Genomic DNA, 21,722 nt, shown 5'->3' on the forward strand with positions numbered 1-21,722 from the left:
TCTACAGAGTGGAGACTTCATCCAGATTGACATTTCATGACCAGGCTTATCTCAAGGGTAGAAAGAATGAAGTATAGCTGGGGTCCTGTTTCCATAAAGTAAAAAAGGGGGACTATATATTCATATCTGTAAATGCACAGAAAAAATTTCTGGAAGGATACTATCCTCCAATTCCCTACCAAGAGGGTGAGAAAGGTGAGCAGGTTGATCTCTGCCCTAAAGGATTTCAGGAATGAAAAGGAAGAACAGAGCTGCAGCGAAGTGCTTTGGTTGAAAAAGGTTGATCGAATACAGTTGTTGAAGCTGAAAATAACTCCCTTGTACCAGGCCCCTCATTTCTACTTTTCTGCTTTTTAGCACTAGATTATTTGGCCAGAACAAACTGTCTGTGTGAAGCTCCTGATTCACAAGTCAAAAAGTAAAGACATTGGAAGCTGACACATCAGATTTGGGGTCAGGCTGGGTCATGTGTCATGACCCTTGAACTTCCTTAAAACTGCAAAATTGTGTGTGCCCATGTACATGTTGGGGACGATCCTTAAGTTTCATCAGAATCTTTTTAAATTAATTTATTTTAAAATTAAATTTACATCAGATTCCCCAAGGACCCATATAAAGGCATATTGGTGGCCTGGCCCAAGTGGCTTAGTGATTGGAGTGTTGGCCTATACAAGGAAGGATCAAGGGTTTGATACCTGGTCAAGGGCACTTACCTGGATTGCAGGTTCCATCTCTTCCCCCGTGGGTCAGGGCTTGTGCTTTCTCTCACATTGATGTTTTCCTCCCTCCCTTCCTCTCTTCCACTCTCTAAAAAAATCAATGGAAAAACTATCCTTGGGTGAGGATTAACAAAAACACACACACAAAACATATAAGGGGGATTAGTTTGGCTTTGGGGAGAGGAGGGGGTACAAGGGGCACCAGCATACCAGCAAGTCCAAATAAAAACATGCTGATAGGCCCAAACTCCTTTTTTTAAAAAAATATACTTTTTAAATTGATTTCAGATATGAGAGAGAATCACTGATTGGCTGCCTCCTGCATACCACCCGACCAGGAATAGAACCATAGAACCTAGAACCGTGACCTCCTGATTCATAGGTTGATGCTCAATCACTGTGCCACACCAGCCGAGCCCCAAACTCCTTTTGAGAAGGAAATCAAAAAGATCAGAGCACAAACCAAGGAAATAGGGAAATTAATGAAGCAAAAAATTATTCTTTGAAAAGATCCAAAAAAATTTACAAAACTAGATTAGCTAGATTAGCCCCCAAAAAAGACCAATATCAGGAATGAAAGAAAGCATATCAGTCACCACAGACCCTACGGATATTAAACGATTAAATGCTAGGGACAATTCTATGCCCATAAATTTAGCATCCTACCTGAAATGCACCAATACCTTGAAAGACACTAAAATGAAAGCTCACTCAAGAAGAAATACATCATCTGCGTATAGTCTTATATCTATTAAAGAAATCTGTAGTGAAAAACCTTTCAACAAAGACTTGTCCACAAAAGTACTCCCTCACCAACTAGGCCGTGGTCGGCAAACTGCAGCTCGCGAGCCACATGGGGCTCTTTGGCCCCTTGAGTGTGGCTCTTCCACAAAATATCACGGCCTGGGCGAGTCTATTTTGAAGAAGTGGCGTTAGAAGAAGTTTAAGTTTAAAAAATTTGGCTCTCAAAAGAAATTTCAGCCGAAACCGGTTTGGCTCAGTGGATAGAGCGTCGGCCTGTGGACTCAAGGGTCCCGGGTTCGATTCCGGTCAAGGGCATGTACATTGGTTGCCGGCACATCCCTGGTGGGAAGTGTGCAGGAGGCAGCTGATCGATGTTTCTCTCTCATCGATGTTTCTAGCTCTCTATCCCTCTCCATTCCTCTCTGTAAAATATCAATAAAAAATATTAAAAAAAAAAAAAGAAATTTCAATCGTTGTACTGTTGATATTTGGCTCTGTTAACTAATGAGTTTGCCGACCACTGAACTAGGGAAACAAAATACTTCTATGGAAATAAAGACTTCACATCTTTAGTTTGATTGGTCAAAATAGAGCCACTCTTAATTGGTCAGTGAAAATGCAAATAAGGATATAGCTAGGCAGCTCTGATTGGACAGGGAAAATCTGAGTCCTATTGGTCAAATTTGGGTCCTAGAGCTCTCTTATAAAGGTGACTTCGCTTGGAAGATTAGTCTGCAGCTTTTCCCTTACAGGGAGCTTGAGAAAGAGGCCCCTATAAATAATGGATGGTAGACTCTGGTTATGAATTTGGGCCCAGTTAACCACAAAGAGTCCTTGGCAGTGGGTCAACACAAAAGGCTCAGATGGTTTCATTAGTGAATTTCAACCAAACTTTCAGGAAGAAATAACATCAGTTCTAAAAAAATATCTCCCAGAAAATAGAAGAGGAGAGAACACTACTCAACTCAATCCCTTTTGGTAACTTCTCTTTCTTTTTAAAGATAAATACCATATGATTTCACTTTTTATTTTTTTTAATCCTCACCTGAGGACATTTTTTTTCCATTGATTTTTAGAGAGAGTGGAAAGGAGAGGAGAGACAAAGAGAAACACCAATACAGAGGGATACATCGATTGGTTGCCTCCCGCATACCCTGGACCAGGGCCGGGAGCCTGCAGCCGAGGTACGTACCCTTGACTGGAATCGAACCTGGGATCCTTCAGTCCGCAGGCTGACACTATCCACTGAGCCAAACTGGCCAGGACTTCTTTTTTTTTTTATGATGGCATAGGACCAAACTTTGGAATCTGGGGGTGTCTTTGACAATCTTGGCATCTATAAGTCCTACTCTCCTTCACAGAGCCCAGACTCCTTTCTTGATAAGCAGAACATATGAAGGGACTTAGGAAATATCAGGTGACCATTGCAGAAGGTCCTTGAAGGTGAAATCTCTGCTCAGATGCCACCTCCTCCAAGAAGCCCTCCTGGTCATTCCCTGGAATGTAGCCTCTTTCCAGTTTTTCTTCTTAACTCTTGTCACAATCAGAAATTGTCTCATTTATATATTTCTTTACCCGTTTTCCTTCTGTCTCTGGCACTAGACTGGGATCACTGGGGCTGGGGCTGAATCTGGGTCTGTCTTGGTCACTGCTGTGCCCTCAGCAATGAGAGCTGTGAAGTCCAGTACAGCAGCCACTGGCCACATATGACTAGTAAGCTCTTGTAATGTGACTGTCCAAATTGAGATATGCTGTGAATGTAATTGTACACTAGATTTTAAAGGAAATATGTTATTAAAATTAACTATAGCTGCCCTGGCCAGTGTGGTTCGGTTGATTGGAGCATTGTCCCATACACCAAAAAGTGGTGGGTTCAATTCCTGGTCAGGGCACATAACCAGATGGCAGGTTTAATACCCAGTCAGTGGCATGCAGGAGACAACTAATTGTGTTTCTTTCTCTCACACCGATGTTTCTCTTCCTCCCTCCCTCCCTCCCTCCCTCCAGGGCCCAAGACCTTGGTAGAGCTACTCTCATCCTCTCCTGGGACCCTCTTGCTGGCCTCAGTCCTTTTCCCAGCAGAAATCCTCAGTTGAGGCATCTTGGCCTCTCACTTCCCACTTCTATTTCCCTTAAAGGGGGATTAACAATACTGTCATCAAATATTAGGCCATTGGTAGTGAGATGTACTTTTATGAATTTCCACAAAAAGCAAACATTAAAGAGTGGGCAATAATGCTTTGAGTTGAGCCTGGGCAGTGTGGCTCAGTGGTTGAACACTGACCTATAAACCAACCAGTAGGCCACGGTTCAATTCCTGGTCAGATGCCTGGATTACTGGCTCTATCCTCAATAGGGGGCATGCAGGAGGCAGTCGGTCAATGATTCTCTCTCATTGATGTTTGTGTGTCTCTCTCTCCCTCCCCCTTCTTCTCTGAAATCAATAAAAATATATTTTAAAAAATGCTTTGGGTTAAAAGAAGCAGCCTGACCTCTGGGAAGGTAAACTATGACAAATGGGAATAATCATAGGGCAAGGCAGGAGTATAAATACTTGTGATAGCCCTGAGAAAAATCTTGTCCTGCATTCTCCATCCTCACCAACCTGCAGGTTTTGCTAAGGATCCTGGGTTACAGGTGTGGGCCCCAGGTTATGAGTGGGAGTCTTCAGATTATAAATGGAGGGATCTACACAGACACTCATGTCCAGCCAGCCCCCAGACCCACTAATCCCTGCAAAGCCCTTTTGCTTTCCCAGCATTGATCACAGATGTCCCCAAAGACCCCCTTCACCACTGAAGACAGAGGGAGCCAACTATCCTGGTCACTCTCCAGGCCAGCTGCCCCCATCCTGGATCTGTTCCCACTCAGTGGATTTCATGAATGTTGAGTTCCTGACTACAGGTCCTGCCCTGACAAGTGGGCCCCCTCAGGAGCCGGAGGAGTCTTTCCAAAGAGATCAGCTCCCTCAAGGAATTCAACTATGGTTGCATCTTAGGATGTGCTCCAGGTCTGTGTGAACATCTGTGGCCACCAAGAGGCAGGTGGCAGGACCGTGGCCAAGGCTCCCTGGGTGCTTGTGTGTCAAACAGGTAAAAAAGGTTTCAGATCCACACATGGTCACTCAGAGCAGTGACATGTGGATTGTTACCAATAGGGTGGGGATGCCCAGACACACAATGAAAGTCACCTGTTATTCACTCTGGACCAGCAGTCACCAAGGTCTACACTCCCCACCATGATGCAGAGTGGGTGGGGCAGTGATTGCCAACCACTGGTGGTCCGTGAGGTCCGAAAGTTTGGTGACCGCTACTCTAGACCATGCTGTATCCCCTCCTTCCTGCACTGTGGACATCTGGGCTAGATCATCCACTGTGGGAAGCCTAGGCACTGTGGGATGTGGAGCCGCCTCCCTACCTTCCACTCAATGCAAAGAGCACCCCAGTCGTAACAATCACAGATGTCCCCACACAGCTCAGGATCACCCATGGCTGGCAATCATTGGTTTAGCGACACACATGTATTTATGGATGAACGTTTTACCATTTTTGCTTTAAAATATTTCTGGAGTAATGTATTTGGGAGAAAGTGGCCTGATACAGCCCCTAAAGTTTAAGTTTTATTGATTTTAGAGAGGAAGCGAGAAACATTGCTTTGTCTCCCTTATTTATGCACTCATTGGTTGACTCTTGTATGTGCCCTGACCATGGATCAAACCTGCAACCTTGGCATATCAGGATGACACTCTAACCAAGTGAGCTACAGGGCCAGGGGCACATTATTTTTATTTTAAAAATTATTTTTATTGACTTTAGAGGAGAGGGAGAAACATCAATGTGAGGGAAGCAATGACTGGTTGCTGCCCCCCCTCCTTACATACCCCAACTGGGACTGAACATGCAACTTGCACATGTGCCCTGACTAGGAATCGAACCAGACCTTTCAGTTTATGGGACAATTAATCAACTGAGCCACAGTGGGCTAGGGCCACATTATATTTTATTTTTAAATATATTTTTTATTGTTGATAGTATTACAGGTATCTCCCATTTTCCTCCCCTTCCCCCCAGCCTCTACCCAACCCTCCCACCCCCATTCTTCACTACCATATTGTCTGTGTCCTTGGGCTATACATATATGTTCTTTGGTATATCTCTTCTCATCCTCCCAACCTTACATTTTACATTTTTTTTAAATGCAGCCACACACAGATTGATAGCTACAGAGGAAATAATGGATTTTCAAATATGTAATACAGTAAAAAATGTTACTCGAAGAAACTAAATATTGAGTCTTTACCACAAAATCCTTCAACTCTTCTCCACATTTGAAAATGTTTAAAAATATAATTCAAGGGAGGAATGGAGATGTAGCAAGATAGGCCAGAAGTTGATAATGGTTGAAGCAGGCACAGGCTTCTGCTTTCTCTGTGACAAAATGTTAGGACCCCGACTGGGTGGCCCAGTTGGTTAGAGCGATAAGATTGTGGATTAGATCTTTGGTCAGGGAACATACAAGAATCAACCAATGAGTGCATAAATGGGTGGAAGAGCAAAATAAATATTTTTTTAACCTTTACTGTTAAAAGTATTACATAGGTCCTCCTTCCTTTTCACTTCTCCCTTCCTGTAAAATCAATAGAGAACCAAGATGGCGGCATAAGTAAACACCTGTACTTGCTGCCTCTCACAACCACATCAAAACTAAAAGACAAAACAGCCCTAGCTGCTTTGGCTTAGTGGATAGAGCACTGACCTGCAGACTGAAGGGTCCAGAGGGCACATGCCTGGTTGTGGGCTCCATCCCCAGTAGGGGGCGTGCAGGAGGCAGCCAATCAATGATTCTCTCACATCATTGATGTTTTTCTCTCTCCCTCTCCCTTCTTCCTGAAGTCAATAAAAATATATTTTAAAAAAAGGACAAAACAGCTATCATCCAGAACCACAGGAAAGCTGGCTGAAAGTTCTACAACTAGAAGGAAAGAAAAAAGCACATTGAGACTGGTAGGAAGTGTGGAAACGTAGAGGCATGCGCGTGGAACAGGCTGGAATCTGGGTGCGCTGTTTTTTGTTTTCAATTGAGAGGGAGATACAAGCTCCCAATTGCTCTGAACTCCAGTTCTGGGCGAGACCCTGGGGGACTCATACAGGAAGAAATTGGACTGTTTGGCATTGGGCGGAATGCAGGGTGGTTCTCTCTCAGAAGTGCTTGCAGCGACCATTGTTCCTGCTTGGGAGCGCAGGACGTGGAGACGCAGGGACCTCTCTGGTGCAAGGCTGACTGGCAGCCATTGCCGTTTGCTCCACCCTGGTGATTCCCTGAGACACTGCCCCACCCAATTTACAACCCCCCCCCCAAGCTGTGCGCAATGGCTTTTGTATTTGAATGGCCTGTCCTTTCTCAGCCTAAAACCTGTGAAACTGCAGTTGGGTCAGAGAGACCCAAAGCTTCCAATAGAAGGCTCAAGGCCCAGCAGCAGCAGCCTGCCTGGCTTCACAGCTGGGCCTCATCTGGGCACTTCCAAACCCCATACCAAGAGGAGGAATCTGCAGATCTCTCTGTAGCTCCTGCTGGGTAGCCTCAGGCAGTGTCTGACTTTGCAAGAGCCAGTGTACCCAGTGGTCAGTGTGAGACCATACCAGATTACAACTCTTCACATCCATAAGCGACACACTCAAGGGGCACACTCAGTGAGCACCAAAGCCCTACTGAAGCAAGTCCTGCCCCATAAGCGTGTCTCCTGCACAGCAGTTCTTCCATTGTAGACACAGCTGGTCCTCACAGCCAATTGGCCTGGAGGTCAATTCCTCCCAGTGATACCAACAGCAATCAAGGCTTAACTACAAGACTGTGCACCCAGCCCACAAAGGGGTGCACCAAGAGTGTCCACCTCAGATGATTGGGGAGGCTGAGCCACTGGGCCCTATAGGACACTTACCACACAAGGCCACTCTATCAACACAGGGAACCAGCCAAAATGCAGAGGCATAAAAACATGTCAAGATAGTGTAAGGAGCCTCTGGGACAACTTCAAGTGTACCAACATCTGAATTATGGGGATGCCAGAAGAAAGATATTGAAAACCTATTTAAAGAAATGATGACAGAAAACTTCCCCTACCTGGTGAAAGAAATACTTACAAGACCAGGAAGTGGAGAGAACCCCAAACAAGAGGAATCCAAAGAGGACCATACCAAGACATATCATAATTAAAATGCCAAGGGCAAAAAACAGAGAGAAACTTAAAACCAGCAAGAGAAAAAGTTACCTAACAAGGAAGTACCCATAGGACTGTCAACTGATTTCTGACTATGATCTTTTTTCTTTCCTTCAAGTTGTAGAACTTCCACTCAGCCAGCTTTCCTGTGGTTCTGGATGATAGCTGTTTTGTCTTTTTCTGCACAGAAACTATGCAGGCCAGAAGGGAGTGGCAAGAAATATTCAAAGTGATGAATAATAGCAAGAACCTACAACCAAGATTACTCTACCCAGCAAAGCTATCATTTAGAATTGAAGGTTAGAGAAAGAGCTTCACAGACAAGAAAAAGCTAAAAGAGTTCATCACCACCAAACCAGTATATGAAATGCTGAAGGGTATTCTTTAGGAAGAGGAAGAAGAAAAAGGTAAAGATAAATTATGAACAACAAAGTGACAACAAATACATAACTATCAACAAGTGAATCTAAAATTCAAATGAATAAAAAATCTGATGAACAATAAACTGGTGAATGTAATAGAATCAGGAGCATAGAAAGGGAGCAGACTGACAATTCTCGGGGGAGGGGGAGAAGGGGTGTGGGGGGCGCCGGAAGAGATTGGACAAAAATCTTACACCTATGGATGAGGACAGTGGAGGGGAGTTATGGCGGGGGGGAAGAGGAACATCTGTAATAATCTGAATAAAGATTTTAAAAAATCAATAAATAAAAAGGTCTGCCACTTCACACCTGTAGCTACTATAACAAAACAAAGACAGCAAGCCCCCCCACCCCACCCCCACCCAGCAGTAACAAGTTCTGATGAAGATGTGGAAAAATTAGAAGCTTGTGAACAACTGGTAGGGAAGTTGCTATGGTAAAAAGGATGGCTGTTCCTCCAAGAATTAAACATGGAATCACCATTTGACCCAACAATCCCACTTCTGGGTAGAGTGCAAAAAAATTGAAAGATCTGGAAGAGAGAGATGTACATACACATACATAGCAGCACAATTCCTAACCGTGTCCCTTATGGGTGACTCCAACCTTCCACTTGCTCAAGCCAAAACCCAAGTGTTATCTGGACTTTCCCATACCAGCAGAGACTCTTTATTCTCACCACTGTCTGGACAGTCACCAACTGCTGAGGCATGCCACCTCTCCTGCTTCATCTGTATGTCTCCCCCCTCATAAAGGAAATGAATCCAACCAGATTGCTTTAGCGAGTGCGTTTAGGACCCTTCTGCATTAAACCCTATGGAGGTGGTGATAGACACCCTGGTCTGTGGGAAGGTCTAACCCAAGGCCCATGGCTCAAGGCTGTGGGTCCTGAGGTCATCGTGTAAGGCTTTCAGATGGCAATTAGAAACATCATGTCCAAAAAGAGGGACAGATGCAGGCAGCATGGTGAGGGTGAAGAGCACTGAGAAAAACCGGGCAGGTGTATAAACTGGAGAGGGAGAAAGGCTTAAGTCATTAGAAGGCTCTTGCTGTTCATGTGCCTGAAAATAGGAACCCAGCCCAGCAATGAACCAGACCACAGTTGATTCCCAGTGAGGGCACATACCTGGGTTGCGGTCTTGATCTCCAGCGTGGGGTGTACAGGGGGCAGCGGATCAATGATTCTCTCTCATCACTGATGTTTCTATCTCTCCCTCTCCCTTCCTCTCTGAAATCAGTATAAATATATATATATATAAAAGTCGCGCCCTGGCAGGTTTGGCTCAGTGGATAGAGCCTGCGGACTGAAGGGTCCCAGGTTTAATTCCGGCCAAGGGCACATGCCCAGGATGCAGGCTTGGATCCCCAGTAGGGGGTGTACAGCAGGCAGCCAATTAATGGCTCTCTCTCATCATTGATGTTTTTCTCTCTCCCTTCCTCTCTGAAATCAATAGATATTTTTAAAAAAGGAAGTAGGGCCCTAGCTGGTTTGGCTCAGTGGATGGAGCATCGGCCTGCAGACTGAGGGGTCCCAGGTTCGATTCTGGCCAAGGGCACATGCCTGGGTTGCGGGCTCGATCCCCAGTGTGGGGGGGCATGAGGGGGCAGCCGGTCAGTGATTCTCTCTCATCATTGATGTTTCTATTTCTCTCTCCCTATCCCTTCCTCTCTAAAAACCAATAAAAATGTATTTAAAAAAAAAAAAAAAAAGTAGGAACCCACCACTTGACTGGAGAACATGGGAGGGGCCTATGAAGGGGATGGGGACCTGAGGAAGATGCTACATTCAGTCCAGCAATGGCCACCTCTATGGGTACTTAAAAGAGATGCCAGGTAGCCAAAACTGCAGATCTGGGTTGGGAGAATCAAGGGGGAGGGGCACAGGGAAGATAGCATAGGACCCTGAACATTCCCAGACATGTCACAGAAGCCCCCAACCCCCCCACTATCCGTGTGGCTGTCACTGTGTTTACAGGAGGAAACCCAGGGACCCTCACTATCCAACATTCTGGCAAACATTACACAAGTCTTGCTGGACCTGAGCCTCCAAGTACTGTGCCCAGGCCCAATCCCCTCTGCTGGATGATTGACAAACTGCCCAGAGCCCCAGACACTTGGAAGAATGGGTTGCACTCTGATGAGGTAAGTCTGCTTTTTATTAACTACTTGAGAGGGATGAAGCGGGAGGAGTGGGTGGCTCCAATGCCAGGCCTGCCGTGCTTCACTGGCTTGTAGGTGATGGAGAACTCACCCAGGTAGTGGCCAATCATCTCAGGCTGTGGAAGGCAAAGAATGGACCTGTTAAGTGACCATGGGAAGACAGGCCCACACCCACCCAGGCAACACAGTCCCACCACATACCTTGATTTCCACCTGATTGAAGGTCTTGCCATTGTAGACGCCCACCATGCTGCCCACCATCTCTGGCAGGATAATCATGTCCCTCAGGTGTGTCTTCACCACCTCTGGCTTCTCCATGGGCGGCGCCTCCTTTTTGGCCTTGCGCAGGCGCTTCAGAAGCGAGTGCTGCTTCCTTCGCAGGCCCCGGTTTAGCCGCCGTCGCTGCCGGGCACTGTACAGCTGCATCAACTGCTCACTGGGGGACAGGCAGGACAGAATGTGTGCCTAAGCCCTGGTGGATACCCCACCCTTCACCCACTAACACTAATGTTCCCTATAGTGCCCCAAAGCAATGTTCACAGCCAGTCAAATATTCAAGAGGAATCCTGCAAAATCGACAACCTTTACAGCACTGTCTAGAAATGAGGAAACCGAGGAAGGACAGGTTGCTCAGGTGAGGTGGTGCAGCTGGAACTTCGTGGACTAAAGGCTGTGCTCCTAGAGGCCTCAAGAACCCAGGAGAGGAGCCGAGCCTGAGAAATTCTCAGCCTCCTCTGTGTCCCCAGGAAACTGGATCCTCCACGCCTAGGCCCAGTAACACCTTCAGGAGACTCAGGGTCCCTGGCTGTCAGCAAGCCTCCCTCCCTCCTGTCTGGAGACTCAGACACAAACCTGCCCTGACCCTGGGGCAAGAGTTTTAAGAAGCACAAGTCAAACCACCTAGAAGCTTCCAGCTTTGACCAAATCTTAGACTTGGGGCTGCAAACTCCCACCCACAAGCCAAACCCGGCCCGATGCCTGACCTTACAAGGCTTGTGAGCTACAGATATTTGCGTTATCAAGTGAATGAAAAGATGTCAAACAGGACACGTTAACATTCTATTAATGTCAAACCTCAGAGCCGCAGCCCATCCATCTACATTGGTTCTAAGGCCGCGTCACCAAGTCAGGCTGCAGCTCCTAGCCCCCTGGGACCCCCTCCCGCCGCCATCCCTCCCTTGGTACGGCCGACCCTTACTAAGACATGTCAAGCAGTTGATCGAGATCCACGCCACGGTAGGTGAACTTGCGGAAGGTCCGCTTCTTCTTCTGCTCCACTTCCGCCTGCGCGGGCCCGAGACAAGGGTGAGCGGGAGCCCGAGATCCATCTCCCACCCCGGCAGCTACAACGGGTCACCAGACGCAAAGGTCGTGCCGAAAAACGCGCGGCAGCCCCGACAGAAAAGCCCGTGGGGGACACACCACCTCGGGCCCGTCCGAGGGCGCGGGGGGCTACAGGGATTTGGCTGAGACAGGAGGGGATGTACAGGCCTTTCCCTCCCCGGGTGGTCACAACACCCACAAGGACCGCGCCACCACATCCGGCGGCTCCGGAGGACTGGAGGACTGTGTCTTAGCTGCACGGCCTGGCCCAGGCCTCCAAGGAGCAGCCAGAGCCAGGATGGCGCCGGATAGGCCCACACAAACGAAAAAAGTCCCAACACTTACCATCTTGTCTGTTCCTCGGAAAGGACAACCCACTCGGCGACTGCGCAATTATCTTCAGTTCGCCCACGGCCCCGCCCCTTGACGCTACGTGCGCAAGCGCTTCAGCTCCTGGAGGAGGATGTACGCCCTCTGCTGTCCGGAGGTTAGAGCGCAGGCTATGAGGGCAAAAGCTTTTTTTTTTTTTAGAGAATGCTTTAAAATATATATATATATATATATATATATATATATATATATATATATATATTTTTTTTTTTAAGATATATTTTATTGCTTTTTTACAGAGAGGAAGGGAGAGGGATAGAGAGTTAGAAACATCGATGAGAGAGAAACATCGATCAGCTGCCTCCTGCACACCTCCTACTGGGGATTTGCCCGCAACCAAGGTACGTGCCCTTGACCGGAATCGAACCTGGGATCTTTCAGTCCGCAAGCCGACGCTCTATCCACTGAGCCAAACCGGTTAGGGCTAAAAAAAATATATATTTTTTTTATTGATTTCAGAGAGGAAAAGAGAGAAGAGAGAAACATCAATGATGAGAATCACTGATCGGTTGCCTCCTACACACCCCGCTACTGGGGATCAAGCCCAAACCTGGGCAATGTGCCTTGTCCGGAATGGAACTCGGAACCTTCAGTCCGCAGGCTGATGCTCTATCCACAGAGCCAAAACAGCTAGGGCAGCAAAAGCTTTTGTTAAGGACTTGGACACCACCCCCAGGTTGGGGCCAGCCGCCTAGAATTTGGGCAATTCCTGAAAGTCACTGCTCCTTTCAAGCCTCATATATTGTGCTCTATAATCTCCATTAATGGAACCCAACTAACAAGTGTTTATGGAGCACCTACTGTTTGCGGCTGGTGCTGTCTGGTTTTAGTCCAGAGTTCCATGATGGAGCTGATACTGTTGTAATTAGCTAGTTATTAATAACAGGAAAGTAGTAAAGGGAAGGCCAAATATTATTAGGCATGTCATTTGGGCAGCTTCACAGGAAACTAAAGCTTTATACTCCGCAGGGAGCCACTGGTCTATTCCTTGCAGATATCTGGGAAGGGACTGGACAGGGAGGAGAATAGATGTATGCCCAGTAAAGTTTGGGTGATGTTGGGAAGGTACTTGTCAGTGACACCTGGGAACAGGTCATTGGTCAGAATGAGCGTGGCCAATGCAAGGGCATGAAATTTGGGATACTTAATTTCCTAAACAAAGGAGTTCACTCTTGTGCTCTGTGCTCTTGGTTCCTCCTATGCTCTTGGGACTCTTATTGCTCCTGATGTGCTCTCCTGCATTCACCAACATGTGGACACCAACAATGATTCATGAACTGCAACTAGCCTCATGCTGAACTGGATCTGGCTGCAACATGGAGCGACAATTCTGGACACTGGCTTTGCTTCTAGCTCTATTGAAATTCCAGCCGAGACCGGTTTGGCTCAGTGGATAGAGCGTCGGCCTGCGGACTGAAGGGTCCCGGGTTCGATTCCGGTCAAGGGCATGTACCTTGGTTGCAGGCACATCCCCAGTGGGAGGTGTGCAGGAGGCAGCTGATCGATGTTTCTCTCTCATCGATGTTTCTGGCTCTCTATCCCTATCCCTTCCTCTCTGTAAAATATCAATAAAATATATTAAAAAAAAAAAAAAAAGAAATTCCAGCTGCACTTCTTCAATGACTGGAATGGGACTTTGGAAACACATGGTTGTAATTCCACACAAATAAAAATCACTCATCCTCCTGTGCAAGTCTCAGAAAATCCTTTTTCTTGAGATATCATAAGGACCCCACCTCCAGCATCCAGAAGGGTAGAGGACACCCCAATTTCTCTGATAACTGAGGTGTTGTTGCAGAATGGGAGGTAGTCCCCATAAGGGACACGTTAATACAGATACCAGAGCCAGGAGGAAAATCCAGGAGGGGTGGGACAATGGCTTCTAACATGGTCAGAAAAAGGCATCCCTGATAAGAACCAGTCAGCCTTTAATTGACAAAATTATAAAAGTAACAACTATATAACAATGCACTGCTAGGTTTGTAACATAAATCAATATAATAAGTATAACGATAATAGCAAAGAAAGGGACAAGGGACTAGGCCAATGGTCGGCAAACTGCGGCTCGGGAGCCACATGTGGCTCTTTGGCCCCTTGAGTGTGGCTCTTCCACAAAATACCACGGCCTGGGCGAGTCTATTTTGAAGAGGTGGCGTTAGAAGAGGTTTAAAAAATTTGGCTCTCAAAAGAAATTTCAATCGTTGTACTGTTGATATTTGGCGCTGTTGACTAATGAGTTTGCTGACCACTGGACTAGGCTAAATAGGAATACTGTTATTTTTTCATTGATTAGAGAGAGAGAAAGGGAGAAAGAGAGAAACACTGATTTGTTGTTCCACTCACTTATGCATTCATTGGTTGATTCCTGTGTATGCCCTGACTGGGGATTAAACCCACAACCTTGGCGTATTGACACTCTTACCAACTGAGCTACTAAGCCAGTAAGTTAGTGTCCATCTGAAGGTGATTCTTGTATATTAAGATGTATATGGTTCCATAGGACCCAGCAATCTCACTTCAGGATGTATAGTCCAAAGAACTGAAAGCAATGATTTAACCAGATTTGCACACTCATGTTTAGAACAGCATGATTCACAGTGGTCAAGAGGTGAAAACAACCCAAGTGTCCATGGACAGATGAGTGAATAAGCAAAATGTGGTGCATCTACACACTGGAATACTACTCAGCCTTTATTTATTTATTTATTTATTTATTTATTTATTACAGTCAGCCTTTAAAATGAAGGAAATTTATAGCTGCTACAATGTGGATGAACATGCTCAGTGAGATAAGCCAGACACAAAAGGACAAATATGCGTGATTCCACTCATAGGAGGTCCCTAGAGGAGTCAGATTTATAGAAAAAGAAAGCAACCCTGAAAAAAATGGCGGCAGAGTAGGAGGATGCTGCATGGACATGCTCCCAGGAACAAACTGGAATTATAACTGAAATATGGAAAGGCTTCCTGAATAATCAATGGAAAACTCACAGGAGAGAACCCTGATACCTAAGGACCGAAGGTGGAGACCGCATCGAGACTGGTAGGAGGGGCGGAGGCGCGAAAGGGCTGGTGAGGCACCCACAAACAGGAACTGAAGTCCTGGAGAGATATCTCAGCTGTGGGGGATGCCACTGAGAACTCTGGGATCTAATCCCGAAGCTGGGCTCCCCAGCAGAGAGCACCAAACTGAGGAGGGTACCCACATAACATCTAGCTGTGAAAAGTAGTGGGGTGCTATCTACCAGGGAGTGCCAGCTGAAAGTTTGGGCACCCTCTTGAAGGGATAACACACAAAAATTCCCTATGGAGCCACCCACTTTGTGCTCTGGCAGAGGGAGGATGAAGTGGTCAGGAGCAGTGAGAGCAGAACCCAGGACTGGGGACTCGGGGGATAGAGCTCAGAAGGCAGACACCACAAGTTTCCTGGGCTGAGTCATTCCCTCACACAGCGGAGGACATCTTTCCCACATAGACCTCTGCCTTGTCTGCGGAGGAATACAGTCGACACACCCCATTGGAAAACACCTTGCACTGAGGCCACTTAAGAGATTAAAAGTAACAATTAGCCTCCAGGCAGAAGCAACTGCCCCACCCTGTTGAAAAGACTCTCGCCACACCTGAGGACCATTGCCTGGCTGATGGCAACTCAAGATGGAATCCTGCCCTAACCGGTTTGGCTCAGTGGATAGAGCGTTGGCCTGTGGACTGAAAGGTCCCAGATTCAATTCCGATCAAGGGCATGTACCTTGCTTGCGGGCACATCCCCAGTAGGAGGTGTGCAGGAGGCAGCTGATCGATGTTTCTGACTCTCTATCCCTCTCCCTTCCTCTCTGTAAAAAATCAATAAAATATATTTTTTTAAAAAAGGATGGAATCCTATTAGTCTGTGGACAGAGGCGGTCTCTGGAGGCTTTGAGTCTTTGCCTGATCCAATTAGTCAGCAACAGCCTTTAACACTTTCCTGTACTAGAGATTGAGAGGTATAGAGCAGTGGTCGCCAACCAGTGGTCCATGGACTATTGGTTGTCTGTGAGGTAAGAAAGGTTGGTGACTGCTGGTATAGATGATCTACCTAAAACACAGTCACCAACCCAAACAGACAACCAAAATGAGGAAACAACCCCCAAATGAAAGAACTAGTGAATTCTCCAGAAGAGATAAATGAAGCAGAGATAAGAAATTTATCTGAAACAGAGTTCAGTGTAATGATGTTAAAAATGCTCAACAATATGAAAAAAGATATAGTAACTATGAAAAAAGAACAGTCTGAGATAAAGAATGACATAAAACAAATAAAGAACACATTGGAAGGAATATACAGCAGAGTAGGGGAAGCTGAGGATGGAATCAGTGAATTAGAAGACAGAGTAGAAAATATCACTCAATTAGAGAACCAAAAAGAAAAAAACAATTAAAAAACAGGAGGACAGCTTAAGGGAGCTTTGGGACAATGTGAAACATAACAATATTAGAATAGTAGGTGTGCCAGATGAGGCAGAAAGGGAGAAAGGAATAGAGAAGGTGTTTGAAGAAATAATGGTAGAAAACTTCCCTAACCTGGAAAAGGAAAAGGTCACACAAGTTCAGGAGGCAAAGAGAACCCCAAACAAGAAGAACCCAAACAGACCCATGCCCAGACACATCATAATTAAAATGTCAAAAATTAGCCCTAACCGGTTTTGCTCAGTGGATGGAGCGTTGGCCTGCGGACTGAAAGGTCCCAGGTTCGATTCAGGTCAAGGACATGTACCTTGGTTGCAGGCACATCCCCAGTAGGGGGTGTGCAGAAGGCAGCTTATCGATGTTTCTCTCTCATCGATGTTGCTAACTCTTTATCTCTCTCCCTTCCTCTCTGTAAAAACTCAATAAAAAACATATTAAAAAAAATAAAATAAAATGTCAAAAATTAAAGACAAAGAATCTTAAAGACAGCAAGAGAAAACTGTTACCTACAAAGGAGCTCCCATAAGGCTGACACCTGATTTTTCATCAGAAACTCTACAGGCCAGAAGGGAATGGCATGAAGTACTCAAGGTAATGGAAAGCAAGGATCTGAGACCAAGGTTACTATATCCAGCAAGGCTATCATTCAAAATAGATGGCCAAATAAAGAGCTTCCCAGACAAAAAAAAAAAAAAAAAAAAAAAAAAAAAAGGCTAAAGGAGTTCACCACCAAGCCAGCATTACAAGAAATGCTAAAGGGATTGCTGTAAGGGATTGCTGAGAAGAAACAGAGAGAGAAACCTAGCCATACAGAATTAAAATGGCTATAAATAAGTATCTCTCAGTAATAACCCTAAATGTAAATGGATTAAATGCTCCAATCAAAAGGTGTAAGGTAGCTGAATAGATATAAAAACATGACCCAACTATATGCTGTCTACAAGAGACCCACCTCAAAACAAAAGACACACACAGGATTAAAGTGAAGGGATGGAAAAAAAATTTCCAAGCAAATGGAAAAAAAAAAAAAAGCTGGAGTAGCAATACTCATATCCGACAAAATAGACTTTAAAAGCATCATGTTAAGCGAAGTAAGCCAGTTGGAGAAAGATAAATATATGATCTCACTCATTTGTGGAATTTAATCAACAACATAAACTGTTGAACAAAAATAGAGCCAGAGGGGGAAAAATAATATATACTAGAATATAATAGAAGTAATCCTGTTATTTGCAGATTTTTAATATTTCCTACAACTTTTGTGATATTATACTATGTTAGTAAAGTTTTGGTAATATTATTATACTTAAAATCCTTTTATTCTTTTTTTAAAATATATATTTTATTGATTTTTCACAGAGAGGAAGGGAGAAGGATAGAGAGTTAGAAACATCGATGAGAGAGAAACACCGATCAGCTGCCTCCTGCACACCTCCCACTGGGGATGTGCCCGCAACCAAGGTACATGTCCCCGACTGGAATTGAACCCGGGACCCTTCAGTCCACAGGTCGACGCTCTATCCACTGAGCCAAACCGGTCAGGGCAAAATCCTTTTATTCTTGAAATATTAATGTTTATTGCATGTAAAATTATTATATGTAAGATCATTTTTCTTGAATAATTGGTGTTTATTGCATGTAACTCATTTTCTTGAGATATTAATATTTATTGCATGTAACATTATATTTAAAATCGTTTTTCTTGAAAAAAAAAAAAAAAAACTGAAGAAAAAAAAAGAAAGCAACCAAGGTACATGCCCCCGACTGGAATTGAACCTGGGATCCTTGAGTCCACAGGCCGACGCTCTATCCACTGAGCCAAACCGGTTAGGGCTTGTTTTGTTTTTTAATCCTCATCCGAGGATATGTTTTTCATTGGTTTTAGAGAGGGAGAGACAGAGAAAAGTATTGATGTGAGAAACATTTATCAGTGGCCTCCGATCCGACCTTGAACCTACAGTACCCTGTCGGGGAATCAAACCCGGGACCCTTTGGTGCACAGGACAATGCTCCAACTAACTGAGCCACACCAGCCAGGGCAAGGAGTTAGTGTTTAAGGCAGACAGAGTTTCAGTTTTGGAAAATGAGAAAGTCCTGGAGATGGTGGGAATGGATGCAAAATAACGTGAAGGTACTTAATGCCACTGAGCTGTGCACTGAAAAATGGTTAAAAATGGCAAATTTTATGTGCATTTTGCTACAGTAAGAAAACAACTAGCTCAGCCAGTGTGGACAAAATGGACATGTCTCTGGACGACATCATTAAGCTGAACCGGAGCCACCAGGGGCTGTGGCTGGGGCAGCGGCCGAGGCTGGGCTAGCTCCCAGGGAGGCCACGGTGGCGGAGTTCGGGCCACTGCATGAGTGAGCCGGGTCGGCGGGCCCATCAGGAACCGGGCGGCGGAGGCAGGAACCGGCCGGCGCCCTACAACCACCCGCAACAACTTCTTGACAAGTGGCAACACGACCCTTTCAACAGCGGCTTTGGTGGTGGCGGTGGCGCCGGCGTGGAGACGGGTGGGAAACTGCTGGTGTCCAACCTGCATTTCGGAGTGTCCGACGCTGATACCCAGGAACTCTCTGCTGAATTTGGGACTCTGAAGAAGGCCACCGTGCAGCCGATGTGCATTTTGAGCGGAAGGCAGACACCCTGAAGGCTATGAAACAGTACAACGTCGTCCCTTCGGATGGCTGCCCCATGAACATCCAGCTCGTCACATCACAGATAGACACGCAGTGCAGTGTAAACAGGCGGGATGACTAGAAACCGAGGATCTGGAGGCTTCAGCGGTGGCACCGGGAGAGGCGCCCTCGGTGGCAGCCGGGGCAGTGGCAGGGGCACCGGCCAGAGTTGAAAGCAGCAGATCTCTGCAGAAGAGTTGGACGCCCAGCTGGACGCTTACCACGCGAGGATGGACACCAGTTAAAGCACCAGCAAGTCCGTGCATGGAGCTAGCCCTAGACATCGTCTCGCCCTGCTTCCCGAGGGCGGGCCGGCTGGGCCCTGTGGCCAATGAGTTGTTTCTTCTGTTTTGAAATAGGATTTAAAACTCATGTAAAGATTTTTCTTTTCCCTTTTTTTTTTTTTTTTTTTTTCCCTGAAACAGACCTGTTTTGTACCGAGTTATTTTTGGGATAAATTTTACTGGTTGCTGTTGTGGAGGAGGTGGTGTTTTCACCTTTGCCATAATAAACAGAAACGTGTGTAGAAAAAAACCAAAAACACATATATAACAATGTACTACATAAATATGGTGTGTTAACATACTGCACAATATTTCTTAAATTACTCTGCTGTGGTAAGAATATTTACTTTAACATCAGATTATTCTGTGATGTCTTTTAAACTTTTTGGAAAAATACATCATTTGTAAAGAAACCTTGATTTAGGTTCAGTATAATATTGGTTTTTAAAACTAAGAATGTTGTTTTTCTTATATTTTTATGAGAAAGTGGGAGAAAATTACTTTGGAAGAAAATGGGCTTCTGTTTAAATGTTGAAATATATATATGCTGTGAGTTTAAGGAGCCTACAATTACCTGTAAGTTTTACAGAACCACAGGCTTTCAGTGATTGTAAATAAACTTTCAAAACATCCTTGAAAGGCTCCATACAGAATGTGTCAATTGACAGGAAAATTTAATAAATTAGCAATTAAATACATTTTACAATGTGGTCTCTTTAAGGGCAATTTCAGCAGTTAACTTGAAAGAGAAAAAAATGTGTACATAGGTAACATCACTTGCAATGAAATAAAGCTCAGAGTTTGTGCTCACACACACACAAAAAAAAAACCCCACAAAAAATAACATATGTATATAGTAAGCTCTTAGAGGACCCTGTAAGAAAATCACCAAAAAATATATAATGAAAAGTCATTAAAAAGACTAAAATGCTACACTAGAAAATACTCTAGTATTTTGACTGCAAAAACAAACAAAAAAACCCCACAAAACACTAAGGGAGGCATAAAAGGCAAAAAAAGACACATAACTTAGAAAACACAGTGAAATGGCTGAGGACAGCCCAAGCATATCAGTAACATAAATGCGAATTGGCTCCCAGCCCCGCTGAGAGGGTGCCTTCCTGGAAGAGGGAGCAGGTATGCAAAGGTCCTGGGGTTTGGGATGACCTGGGTACTACCAAAGCAAGAGAAGCAGAGCCTCCCATCCCCTCCTGGCCTCCACTCTTGCTTGTTGGGTAGGGCTTGGCTGACACCAGTGGCTCTGTGGGGAGCTGGGCTGGCCTGGAGGAAAGAAAAGTCTCCAGGGAAGCTGAGAATCTCCTCAGCCATTTCCACAACCCTGGGAGAAGAGTCAATTAAACTACACCCAAAGGAGGGGATGTCCCTCCCTGTCCCCAAGGGAATACATCATATAGGGCCACAGGATTCCTTCTTTAGGGTGTGAAGAGTGTGACATGGGCTCCTGAGAGCCCCCACTGGCTGGAAATCCCTGTTTGCACAATGCCCTTAGCCAGAGACCTAAAATTAAAAAACTAATTTTGCCAATTAATTTCAATAATAAAAGGAGCAAAAGTTTATTAGTTGAGATGACCATGGTATGATCCTGTTCCTTCCTGCTTCTTCTGAAAAACCTTGGTGGCAGCAGCTCCAGAGGGAACACAGGAGGCTACCACCCAGAGGGGTTTTGGAGATCACAGTGAAGGTTCCTGGGCTGAGCCACTCGAATGTGTGGGGGAGGGTTATGGCTGTTCTGTTAATTGGTTTAAGCCTGGCACATCGGAGGCATCAAACCATTTTGGATGAATCTGTTTTTTATATTTTAAAATCTTGATTGTGATCTTTAGAATGACAAAATAATGGCCCCCAATGACATACCTTGAGACCATGTCAGGCTCCTAATCTCTAGAACTGTGACAGAATAAACATGTGTTGTTTTAAGCCAGTTTGTGGTGATTGGTCAGTGGCCACAGGAGAGCCACACACCCAGAACAATTGGTGACAGCTCTTTCCCAGGGGTCAGACTCCTGGGACCCAGGAACCTGCCCCCACCATCCCACCTCTCCAAGAGGCCAGACCAGCCTCAGCCAAGGGAGTCCAGTCTGCAAGCTCTGACTCACCTCTCTTCTCAGGGTTGCAAATAGGGGCTTCATTGAATGTCAAAGTCCTGGGTATCTGGGGTGAGGGACAGTCAAGAAAATGTAGTCCAAAATATTGGAGGCTGGAAGGACTTTGCAAGCCAGGCCTATAGGTGTCCAATAGGAGGGGATAGCCCTTGTAGGATGTCAGATCCCATTCCAATTTCCTCACCCCAGGGCTCTCAGCTTCCCTTAGCCTC

At 45.5% G+C, this 21,722-nt stretch overlaps 1 protein-coding gene and 1 pseudogene across 2 annotated transcripts; one reads left to right on the top strand and one right to left on the bottom strand.

Annotated features, from left to right (window-relative positions):
- Positions 1 to 10,240: 10,240 nt before the first annotated feature.
- Positions 10,241 to 12,002, bottom strand: RPS15 (ribosomal protein S15). Its single transcript, XM_080676522.1, has 4 exons — positions 11,931 to 12,002; positions 11,461 to 11,546; positions 10,464 to 10,698; positions 10,241 to 10,378 (listed from the first exon to the last, which is right to left on the bottom strand). The coding sequence occupies exons 1-4, from the start codon at positions 11,931 to 11,933 to the stop codon at positions 10,265 to 10,267; spliced, it is 438 nt and encodes a 145-aa protein (XP_080532648.1). The 5' UTR covers positions 11,934 to 12,002; the 3' UTR covers positions 10,241 to 10,264.
- A 3,987-nt stretch (positions 12,003 to 15,989) lies between these two features.
- On the top strand, positions 15,990 to 19,348 carry LOC308251697 (THO complex subunit 4-like; annotated as a pseudogene). The gene is made up of 2 exons: positions 15,990 to 16,012; positions 18,625 to 19,348. The product of its transcript is annotated as a THO complex subunit 4-like (transcript).
- The last annotated feature ends 2,374 nt before the right edge of the window (positions 19,349 to 21,722 follow it).

Source organism: Plecotus auritus, assembly GCF_963455305.1.
Source record: "Plecotus auritus genome assembly, chromosome: 6".
Lineage (NCBI taxonomy): Eukaryota > Metazoa > Chordata > Mammalia > Chiroptera > Vespertilionidae > Plecotus > Plecotus auritus.